The sequence below is a fragment of the Electrophorus electricus genome, chromosome 4 (assembly GCF_041902795.1).
Source record: "Electrophorus electricus isolate QZ-2024a chromosome 4, ASM4190279v1, whole genome shotgun sequence".
NCBI lineage: Eukaryota > Metazoa > Chordata > Actinopteri > Gymnotiformes > Gymnotidae > Electrophorus > Electrophorus electricus.
The window spans coordinates 4768230-4780000 of NC_137500.1; the positions used below are offsets into that span (position 1 = coordinate 4768230).

At 47.2% G+C, this 11771-nt stretch overlaps 2 protein-coding genes across 11 annotated transcripts in view; one reads left to right on the plus strand and one right to left on the minus strand.

Annotated features, from left to right (window-relative positions):
• Positions 1-4419, plus strand: part of ldlrad3 (low density lipoprotein receptor class A domain containing 3) — a 53938-nt gene extending 49519 nt beyond the window's left edge. For both annotated transcript variants that reach the window (XM_081711902.1, XM_035520653.2), the window contains 2 exons: positions 1643-2087; positions 2432-4419. In XM_081711902.1, the coding sequence (XP_081568028.1) occupies positions 1643-2087; positions 2432-2660 (674 nt within the window). In that variant the 3' untranslated portion in view covers positions 2661-4419. The remainder of the gene's footprint in view (positions 1-1642; positions 2088-2431) is intronic.
• A 118-nt stretch (positions 4420-4537) lies between these two features.
• Positions 4538-11771, minus strand: part of LOC113573145 (genetic suppressor element 1-like) — a 66381-nt gene continuing 59147 nt past the window's right edge. For 8 of the 9 annotated variants that reach the window (XM_081711898.1, XM_027003239.3, XM_035520637.2 and 5 more), the window contains 8 exons: positions 11098-11648; positions 10703-10809; positions 10350-10623; positions 10087-10197; positions 9455-9841; positions 6567-6842; positions 6352-6455; positions 4538-6232 (listed from right to left, as the gene is read on the minus strand). In XM_081711898.1, the coding sequence (XP_081568024.1) occupies positions 6095-6232; positions 6352-6455; positions 6567-6842; positions 9455-9841; positions 10087-10197; positions 10350-10623; positions 10703-10809; positions 11098-11648 (1948 nt within the window). In that variant the 3' untranslated portion in view covers positions 4538-6094. The remainder of the gene's footprint in view (positions 6233-6351; positions 6456-6566; positions 6843-9454; positions 9842-10086; positions 10198-10349; positions 10624-10702; positions 10810-11097; positions 11649-11771) is intronic. The other variant, XM_081711896.1, reaches the window with a different exon arrangement.

Sequence of the window (11771 nt, forward strand, 5' to 3'; positions counted from 1 at the left end):
CCCCCCCCTTATTTCTGTTAAGGAAGCTGCCGAGTGCACCATTAGAGTAGAACTCCAGGCCCACACTGAAGCAGTCACATCCCGTAAGGAGCTCGTGATAAGCCAGCGAGTGTGTAGCAGCGCTCCGTAGAACGCCACTGCTGGAAAGCATGACGGAGTAACAACTCTTGGACAGCTGGAGTTGAGAAGAGAAGGAGAGAGTGCTTGTGTGTGCACATAATGCGTGTGTGTGTGTGTGTGTGTTTGTGTTTGTGTGTTTTATTGAGAGCATAATCTTCTCAGAGTACTCTTTTGACTGTCATGTTCCCACTCTGAGCTGCATGGTATCTCCATGTGCAGTGAATTAGCAGTGAAAGCTGGAGGGGAGGAGGGGAAACACTCCTGTCTGATTAAAGTGACTGGAGTTTCACAGGGAAGGGGGAGGAGGATGGCCATTTTCTAATCCCTTCCCTTTCTAATGCCTGTGGAAGGTCTCTTTGTGATCTGAGAGAGGGTCAGTGGGTTTAACTGGTTTTGCCTCAGGTGAGCACACCCCTTTAGGCTTATACACACACACACACACACACTCCTTCAGGCTTATACACACACACACACACACACACACACTCCTTCAGGCTTATACACACACGCACACACACACACACACACACACACTTATATACACACATTTGTATCGTCAGTCATGAAACTGATTCAACACATTTCATGTTTATGCACAGTGCATGAGCTGTAGCAACTGTGGTTGAAATGAATACATCAAATTCTTCACCAGCAGTCAGAGCTAGTGCTTCTCTCTAGTTCCCTCTCTCTCCCTCTATCTCTCTCTCTCTCTCTCTCTCTCTCCCTCTCTCTAGTTCCCTCTATCTCTTTGTCTACCTCTATTTCTCTCTCTCTCTCTCCCTCCCTCCCTCCCTCTCTGTAGCTCTGGCTTCTAGCAGTTCAGGAGAAAAAAGGAGCTTCTACCACACACTGTAATTAACTGTAATCTTTTCTCTCGCTCCCCCTGTCCTTCTCTCTCAGTCCTTCTCTATCTCTCTACACCTAATAACATTCCCTCTCCTGCTGAATTAGGAGCTCCTTTTGTTCCTGTCTCTCTTGCTGGCTGTCAGGCGCTTTTCAGAGTTGCCTGGCACCAGTGTCTGTCACACAGAGGCACCTCTGAGTCTGTTCTTGCAGAAATAATTACACAAGTTTCCTTTCTCTGTGTATTGCTGTTGGGACCAGTGCTCAGTCTGAGAGAGAGCGAGATAGCCCGGCGTCCTGTGAAACAAATAAAAGTTATTCATTCTTCTTAATGTCTCTTCTGTCTGCTCCTGTTATCAACTAAGATGACACAGTTAACTGATTCTTCTTGTTTTATTGTGTTATCACACAGTTTTGCAGTATGTAATAACAGAGGAATAACAGGCTTTGGCATTATCTAAACTAGATTTAATTGACTTTTCCTTGGCAAGATTTATGACCGTGGACTTCAGTGTGAAGACCAACTGAAAATGGATTTTGTAAGGAGGGACCTACTTTCTCCATATCTTCCTTTTTGTTTTCTTTTCCTCGGAAAAACGGCAGCTCTTCAAAACGAGCACGTTTATTTCCCACTCAAGTACTGTACGTCATGCGTGTCTGTCCTGTCTGCCCCCCGCAGAGTCTCCGGGGCAGGACTTTGTGACGCTGGACTACCGCCTGCGCTACTACCCCAGCATCACCTACGCAGTCATAGGCAGCGCTGTCGTCTTCGTCCTGGTGGTGTCGCTCTTGGCCCTGGTGCTGCACCACCAGCGGAAGAGGAGCGTGCTGCTACCCCGCGCCTCCCGCGGGGGCCCCCACCACCACAACCACCACCACCACCAACAGCACCACCACCACCACCACCACCAACAGCAGCAGCAGCAGCAGCCCCTGCTCCTTTCCAGGCTGGTGATCGTGGACAGGGGCCCTGTGCACGCCGCTGGCCCGCGCCTCCCGCTCGTCTCCTCCTCGGGCCCCTTCAGCTCGGGGCAGAGCCTGCAGCTGCTCACGGGGACCCTGTATGCCCGAGGAGCTCCGCTAGACTCCCCTCCCTCGTACTCGCAGGCCGTGCTGGATGTCAGGTAGGTTGCTGGTTCAAGCCCCACCACTGCCAAGTGACCACTGTTGGGGCCCTGAGCAAGGCCCGCAACCCGCAATTGCTCAAGCTGTACTCAGTCATAATTGTAAGTCACTTTGGATAAAAGCGTCAGCTAAATGTAGTAAAGAGCGATGCACTACAATGCACTGTAATAATGCCAAAGGTTTTAAAGTGAGCCGAAGCTGATATTGACTGAAGAAGGAGAAGGATCTTGCTGATTCTTTCAATTTCTATATTTTTTTCCCCAGTTTTCCATCCTCTTTTTTCCCTGTTTTTTTTTTTTTTTTTTTTTTTTTTAAGGCACTAAAATTTATTTTCCTCCTGCAGTCGACCTCCGTGGTTTGACCTCCCGCCTCCCCCGTATCCTCCTGATGCTGACCGCTCCAGTGAGAGAGAGCCACCCATTTACGAAGCCCCCGCCGAGGTGCCTGACTCGGACAGTCTCGTGCGCGAGGCGGCCCGGGCTGGGGGCTCAGGCCGGCCCCAGGCCGGGGTCTCAGGCCGGCCCCAGGCCGGCAGCCCCGCCTCCGCAGAGGAGGAGTCTCAGCAGCTGTAGCCTTCCAGTGAAAGTGGGGCACCTGTACGCAGGACACAGAGACGCGTAGGGGACCGAGCCCGTAGAGAGTCACGTGGCACTGAGCGTGCGTCTCAGCATAGGAACGATGGCTACTGTTGGTTTTCTTCAGCCGTGGAATATTACTATAGGACGATCCAAGCACTTGGTGCTGGTAGACGTTGCCATCTTGTGGTGAACGTGCGACATGACAGCTCCCAAACCGGACACGTGGAACACAATCTGAAGAGTGAGGATCTTTCTTTAGGCCTCAGAGACAAACCGGGCGGGTACAGGAGAAGACCCTACATCTGTGTGACGCAAACAGCGGAGAGTTCACCTCAGTAGCGTTCAAGTATATGTGAACCCTGGACTACAGATGTAGAGCAGTGAAGCTAGGCCTGGACTCCAAGACTCTTCGCTGGAGGCGTGACACGCTGCCCTACCTGTGCTCCCATTATCAGTCGTTATTAAGAGCTTGTTTTCATTTGTTTTGTTCCCTGTGTCTCAGCGCTTTGTAAAATTACTGAAAATCACTATGCAATGTGAATTGTGTATGATTTTGAACATAGGATGAGAAGGGTGAGTGTGTGTCTGTGTGTGTACACACAAGGCATAAGTAAGAGATCTCTCCCATACCAATCAGTAAAGCACTTGGGAAATGAACATATTAACTGATAGTCGTGTTTGATTCACACTTTAGGAAAATAAAACACACAAACACACAGTCTAAGTACACTGCCTGATGGACTGGAGTTCTAATCTTTCACAGTATAATGTCATTAGAGTATTAGAGTTTCTTTGTTAAGGAAACTGGGTTTCAGAAGTTGATTGATTTTGTTTTGTTCGTTCTTTTCCTCAGTAAACGGATTTTTTTTTTGCATTTGATGCTTGATTTTGCAGGTCTTCTGAATGGGTCCGTTTACTTATACCGCACATCCTCCGTATCACCACTGAACGGTGTTGGACTGCAGCTGTTAAAGCCGCTGTGCCTTACAGTCCAGTCATGAATTAAACACAGTCATAATACACTTACGTCGTCATCCTAATCATCACTATTCCCAAGCATCCCGTTCACTAACTGTTCGTATTCGACAATCGCTTTAGCAGATTTGCATTGTACACTAGGTTTACACAAACGTTACCATAGGAGAGATTATTTTAGTCTTTACCCGAGCATATTTACTGTAACGTTGACTGATGATCACTGGTCATCTAATGGTCATCTACTTTTGCTATCTGGTGACAGTTCATACATTTGTAGTACATTGTGGGACAGTAGTCTACAACTTAACTGCATTTCACTGTGTTTACTTTGACCAAGGTGGAAATTGCAGAACAGAACTGCCATTTATAAATGCGCCTTGTACAAGATTATTATATGTTTATTGTATGTTTCATGTTAAATGACTAACTTGTGTGAAGGATCAAGATCTGTTTAATGTTGTTTGTTTCCAGTCTTGAAGGTTTCAGCAAACAGAATGCTTATGGCAGGAGAAGGGTGAAGTGCTGTGTATTTAAAACTGTTGAACATAAAGACTGAATAATATTTTAAACTGGAAGTGCGTAAATGAAAAGTATTACTTTATTATTTTCTGCTGACGTCTGGCCATTAAAAACAAAACCGTGCTCCAGAGAGGAAAGATCCATGATTTCTCCTGGTACATTAGAAATGTAGAACTGGAATTTTTCTCCAAAGCAGAAATTATATTGTTATATAGAATCATATTTCAAAATAAAAGCTACAGATCATGTCAATGTACAGCATCTCTGGTGAACTCTTAATTTGCATTTTGTAGATGAGCCAATGACTGCATTTGTATGAATAATCCAATGTCATCTGCCTATTTTCCCAGCTTTTACTTTCTTTTGCCTGCTCTTACAGCAATATATTCATAAATTACTATTACTACATTCAACAAGTAATATATTACCTTACACTTCATTCAAAGAAAAAGGTACAATAAAAACATTTCACAGCATTAAAAAGGGGGGGTCTGGTACGTCATTTTATGTGCTCCTTGCCTGCAGCCTCAATACACTAACTAGTTGCGGTAACGCTTTATATTTTCAACATGATTCAGAGTTTGACTTCCAGATGTTTGTCCAGTCATCATAATGAATTGTGTTTAGACTTCTTTTTTGGTTTTTTAGGCTTTAGGCTGCGTTTTCTTTTAGTGCATGTTGGGAAGAGTTCACCAAAGCGTTCTCTGTGGCCAGAACACACTGTTTGTAAACGTTACGCTGCGGTCTCTTCCTGACCCACTTCAGTAGCTTTCGTGCAGTGTCTCATGTAAGTGCTCCTTTAACAATATCAGTGGAGGAAATAGCATTACAAATACTGTGGCACTTCAGACTGTATCCTCTGGAGTGGGGGACTGTTTCTAAGGGCTGTCGCAAAGGTTATACTGGAGGAGAATACGCGAAATGTCCCTGTGGCATCTTTGGGCCGTGAGTGAACGCCGACCCTACGCAGTTATGTAAGGATAAGTGATCGGCTCAAATGACAACGCGTGGATCGTTGGCTGCTCGGGCAGAGGATGATCAGACCTCACTGATGGCAAGCATAGGACTGGGCAGTAGTGGAGGGCAGGCTGCACTCGTCAGAGTTTAAATCCTTTTGTCCTCTCGTCCTCCTTTTTCCTGCTTCGCCTCTCCCGTCCTGTCCAGCAGACATGCCCTATGATTCGTTTTCCCCCATAAAAAGCATTACAATTTCAAAATGGCAGGCTTTATAATAGTAAAATAATCAAACTAAATACTAAAATCATACAAAACTCTGTTTTAACGATATATACATCAGATTTTGAAGCTATAATATTCAAATTTCAAAACTTCCTAAAATCAGTAATAAAACATATCGAGTCCTCCCCTTTTAAAGTCCTTCTGTGCTGCAGTTTCAGTAGAAGAGGGATCAGAGTTCATTTTTAAGTGCATTGCGAGTGTCAAGTGGAAGAAGGATGTAAGCCTAAGCTATTGAGGACTTTGTTCGCAGTCCTCAAGTCACTGGTTGGCTGTTTCCCTGAACCTACTCCTTTGTCATTGGTTCTCACTCTCAGTCGCTCCAGTTTGGGATTGTGCAGCAGGCGGATGATTGGATGCTTTTTTCATAGAGGAATTTGGTGTTTGCAGTGTCTGGCAGTAGGGACAGCAGATAAGCTTGCCAGTGCTAGTTACTGTGTCATACATCAGACAGCGTCCTGTTTTATGCTATTATACCATTGTGCAACTCCAAGACTGTCCAATTATACCCTCACTTCTAGCGAGTGCATCTACAGCCAGTTGCTCCTCTGCTGCACTGAGCAGCTATTACAGTTTCCTCTTTATATCCCCTTCTCTTCCTCATCCTTGAGTGCAGGACTCTCGCCCCAAAGGAGCCAAGGAGCCGGGCTCTGCTCGCCCAGACCCCTGACCGTGCGTCAGCAGGGCGTGTGCGGTCACCTCGGGGGAAGTCCCTTATAGTGGCCCCTGCGCAAGTGCCCTGTGGGCAGTACCAAGCACCTCCGGAAGTGCTCGAGTTGAGCGTGCATGCGCTCTCTCTCCAGTGCCAGCCTCTGCCTCTGCGCCAACAGCTCCTGGTGACCGAACAAAGAGACGCAATCGAGACCCGAGACGAAGAGCATTAAACTACATATTTTTAAACGCCTGGGATGACCAGAAAGAGAGAATTAAAAGGTAAATCACTGAACCTTACCCCCATACTGACAGAGAGCTGATCGGCTGTCACACTCAGATGATAGTGTTGAGCTTCCAGCCTCCTGCACTCGGTCTGCAGAACCTCACTCTCTAGACTTCTCTCTGAGAATGGACAGAGATTTGTGAGTTTGTCAGTAGGAAATGACGTTCTTTGCCTGGTCATGAACAAAAAGTTCATGTTTCCTTCTCTGATGTCTTGATTGTGGAACTCACCAGCTGCGTACTCCTGATATGCTTCGAATATGGCCTCGATACCCTTCCATTTGGGACTGTAAGACTCTTCTTCGTCATTGTTGTCTTCCTCGCTGGACTCTTCCTCAGCAGAGTGCTCGTCACTCAACCCTGAAGGCCCACGGTGGGCTGGGGAGTAGCAGGAGTGGCCGTTGGTGTAAGAGTAAGGCAACTTGCTCGGTGGCCCCTGGTGGTCTGGAGGGTTATAGCGCATGGAGTTGTTAACCTTATGGTTGGACTCAGCCAGTCCAGGGACACCTGGTGAAACAACACAACACTCTAGTCACATATCTGCAGGTGACATGCTGGGATCTCAGCACTTATACCACAACACAACCGAATACCACAACTGAAACATGGCAACGAGCTGGTGACATTTACGTTCTAAAGCAGACGACCCCACCGAATTTTAATTACATCTGCAAGCTCCATTCCGCTAACAAAATAAACATTATGGAGTTTAGTCTTACAACTGTAACATCTTTTGAATATCTTGTTCTCTGACTGCCTTATTACTTTGTCACCCTCAAAAACCTAGTTCATCTTTCCCCTCTGAATTATCTGAACCGCTCACAGTTGCCAGTTCAATTTCCCCTGCTCGTTTTATTCTGTTTCCATCTCACACATAACGTTGATTTCCCACCCACGCTAAAGGTCACGCTCTTGATTTAGTGTCCGTCTGCCCTGTTCCCTTTCCCCTCTCTGAGCACAGTTGCTCCCGTAGTACCTCATCATTCTAACAACACATATCATTCCGCAAAGCTCAGCCTGTTGGTCCCCTCGATACTGCCCCACCAGCTCCTGAATAACACGCTGCACTGCTTAATGTTGCTCTCTCTGAATCTTTTAATGTCTTGGCTCCCATGAAAACGAAATCTGTCTCTTTTACGACTTCCTGTCCTCGCTACACTAATGAATCACGTGTTATGAAGGGAAGCTTTACGCACGGCAAAGCTGAACCCATCTCTCCAGGTTTTTAACAGCTCCAACAATGAACACCTGCCATGTCTTTTCAACACCTGCCATGTCTTTTCAACACCTGCCATGTCTTTTGCTAAAGTATTCAAACCCCCTGAACATACACTTATATACGGCCTCTTCTGAACTCTGTAATTATTTCCTACACTTCTTTAATGACAAAATGTCTAACATAACCAACTCCTGGAGTTTTACCACCACAGAAGTCTCTTATTTACTGTCGTGTTCCTTCCTTCAGCCAGCAATGTCCACCTACCTTTGTCCTGCTTTCCAACTGTTGATTCTTCTTTTGTTGGTTATACATCATCATTACAACTTTGAAAACTACCACCTGCTCTCTAATTTCTGCCCTAGCCCGCAGCTATCATCAATAAATCACTGCTGCTTGGCCAAGTTCCCTCTGCCCACCAGATCACTGCAGTTACCCCTATACTTGAAAAGCTTGGCCTTGGCACATCTAATCTTAACTACTGTGCCATTTCTAAGCTTCAATTTTTTTTTCTCCCAAACTCCTTTAACGGGCAGTTGCCAGTCAACTCCAAGCCTAGTTTCACACTCAATCTTTTTTAACCATTCCAGTCTGGTTAAGGTCATCAATGCCATTGTTCTGTCTGCAGATAAGGGTGCACTTAGTATCCTAATACTGTTTGACCTAAGTGCCTTTTACAATGCATGTCACTTTTTTCTTCTCAAGGCTCTGTGAACTTGGCATTGATGAATCTGCCCTGCACTGGTTCACCTCCTACCTAACTGACAGCAAGCAATTTATCACACTCTGGACACACATCCATCTCTGTTGTCACTCAAGGGGTCCCACAAGGCACAGTCCTGGGACCCTTCCTGTTTATCATCTACATACTCCTCCTCAGACATATCATACGTCAATTCAAATTGGATTTTCATGGCTAGACGGATGATAACCCAGATCTGTCTCAGGATTAAATCAATTAAACACCCACCACTCAGTCACTCAGAACTCTTTCAATTGATGCCCACATCAGCGCTCCTGGTAAAACTTCCTTCTTTCACCTACATAACGTGCAACCATTCCTCTCTTAATCCGCCACTGAATCTTTCATTCATGCTTTCATCTCTGTCAGCCTGGACTACTGCAACTCTCTCCTAGCTGGCGCAAGCTCATCTCTCTACTGGTCTTCTCACTCACCCACCCGGTCGCACAACTGCGCATTACTCCCATCTTACAGGATATCCGCTGGCTTTCTGTTAAGTACCCCACACCATGGCTGTGGGGTCTTTTTTGGGGGGGACGTGTATAGTACTTCCTGCTCACACTAATATAATGTGTTAGGTTGGGTGGTGTGAGCCCCAGAGTTGAAATGAAACCTACGCCACTGCCATCTACATTTCAAAATCCTCCTTGTCACGTACAACTTCTCAAGTTCTTAACAAGTTCACTCCACCTTATCTGTCTGACCTTCGTGTTCACGCCAAACCCACTCGTTCTCTCAGGTCTTCTGCTGGACTCCTCACTGTTCCTACATCCAAACTTCACAGCTTCGGTGACTGAGCATTTTCCAGATGTGCACCACGCCTCTGGCACTCTCTCTAGATGTGTGTCTGGTAGTCTACTTCTACCTCCATATTTAATTCCAACCTTACAACATGCCCTTTCCCCTCGATTCTTACCTTCCCCAGGCTTAATTTAGCCTGACGGTCCACTGTACTCTTTCCATGTCTTATTCAATTCCATTAACTCAATATTATTATTTATGTATATTGTGTTTTCTGATGCCTCTAGCATTGTATATCTGTAATTGTGAACATTTTGGGGTTCTTAAAAAGTGCTATATAAATCGAATGTATTGTTTTTATTATTATTAATAATAATAACAATAATTGAATTAATTAATGATAATGAGCCTGGTCCTTGCCTTTGTGCTTCTGCTTGGATTTCTGCGTGGACTGCAGCACGGATTGGTGGAAGTGCTGGGCGAACTCCTCAGCGCTGAGGCTCTCCCAGGGCCGGGCCCCGCTGCTCAGTCCGTTTGGCACGGGGCCGCGCTCCCTGGGCGCGCCGGGGGCGGGCCTGCCGTTGGCCTGCAGGCCAGGGGGCCTCCTGTTGGGGTGAGCCTCTCCATAGTGAGCCTGGCTGTGGAGAGGGGCTAGTGGAGGAGGCTCTTTAGGGTGTGGAGGCTCAGATGGGGGTCTGTGGAGGTCAGGGTGCAGGGGCCTGTGAGGACCGGGTGTCGAGGGGGGCCGCGGCGAATCTGGGCAGGTCACGCCATTCGACTGGCAGGGAGTGGAACGCACCGCAAGATCTGTGAAGGAGCACAGATGCACGCACACTGATGATTAGAATGTCAGAAAGAAATGAAACTTTAAAATAACTTATGCAGGAAAATTATCAATATAATAATATTCTTTAATAATAATGCGGAACATAGTAATATTAACATAATAATAATATATTAATAACAATAGACAATTTATTATGGATTTTAAAAATACTATTAATAGTAGGCCTTCTAGAGAGGATAGAGATATATAAGCGTGTGGCTATTACCAGAAGCTACAGGGGGACTGGAGCAGGGTGTGTCTGTGGCATATCGCAGTGTGTCGAGAGTCACCGCTTTCTGTTTAATGGCATTTAGCAAATTTACTACTTTCTCTTTCTCTGGAGTCGGAAAGGAAAAAAAGTTTAGGCCAAACTCACAGTGCATAATAGAAAACACAGATACGTATACGAGTGCCTGTAGATATACTGATGTGTGTGTGTGTGTGTGTGTGTGTGTGTGTGTGTGTGTGTGTGCGCGTGTGTGTACAAACCTATCCTTTGCTCTGTGCTGACATGGTTGAGGTTGAACATATTGAGGAAGTGTTTCTTGTCCTCTAATTCGGGCCCCCTGTCCATCTCTTCGGGAGAGTAGCGCGTGGTGAGGGGGCGGGCAGCCGTCCAAGGTGTCTGACGCTTGCCCTGCGCTGGCCCTGGGGAGGGGCTGCGCTCCTTCATCATCCTCCTCCTCTTCCTCCTCTTCCTCTCCAGTAGCTTGTCGCGTTGGGAGAGAGTGGTGAGGCCGAACACGCTCAGGAAGTCCAGTTTCTGCGGAGGGGAGACGGAGAGAAGTCAGCCGCGTACGGAAGCGGCGGAGCGGTGTGGCGGTAGCGGGCGGACAGGGCACCTTCTTCGACTGGTCCAGTTTGAGAGGGGGCTGCTTCGCCACTCTCTGGAGGTGGGCTCGCATCTCCTCTTCATCGCTCTCATCAGAGGAGTCGTTGTGATAATAACCTGAAACACGGCATAAGATACGCACAGCAATGACAGCTTTTCACCTACAGTGAGATGGGGGAGCAGACGAATCTTACGCAAAACCTATTCTTGAATGGAACGATAACTTATTCTAACTGTTTTTGATTGCACTGGCTTGGTTTTGGGTAAGTAAGAAATAGTCAAAGATCTTTAATAAAACGACTGAACTTACTTTAAACTATAACCTCCAAACATGTGTTAGATACTGACCACATGACTGACTACATGACTCTGTTAGTCTCTCTGCCTTGTGTGTCCGGTCCTTACCCTTGTCTCTGGCCTCCCTACGTCTCTTCTCCTCCAAGTCCAGCTTGCTAAGGAGTTTCCTGTGCTGCTGCAGTGCCTGGTCGTACACCATCCCGGACTCTGTGGCGCGACCAGGGCTCTGCAGGGTGGCCCTGATGGGAGAGCCTGCTCTTTTAGGGCCCCGGGGCTCTCCGCAGGGGCCAGAGACACAGAGAGAGGCCCTCCGCTGGTTCAGAATGCTCTGCGTCGACTTCTCCATATCCGTGAGGAAGGCACCAGGTTCGAGGAGGGCATGTGTACGTGGAGGAGGGCCTCTCTCTGGGCACTCTGGCCTCCTGTGCCCCTCCTCGCTCCGCTCAGGCTTCATTAGCCCCGGGGGAGCGCGGTTCGGCGGGTCGTACCCTCGACGTGTGTGCGAGGGAGAGTCGATGAGGGAGGCAGGGTTCCACAGAGTGGTGGGAGGATTAGGAGGGTGGTCTCGCTGGCTGGGTCTGGGGGAGATGAGAGGAGGTGGTGCCCCCAAGTGGTGAGGTAGGTCTCTGACACTCATGTCCAGGTGGTGTGAGTTAGATCTACGAGAAATAAACCATACTGCGTTAGTCCGTATGACCACAAGAGGGCAGTGCGTTACCACCAAACAAGAAAGTCCATGTTCCCTCGCAGTGGCTGATCTCTCTTGAAGTTCTTCTCTTCTT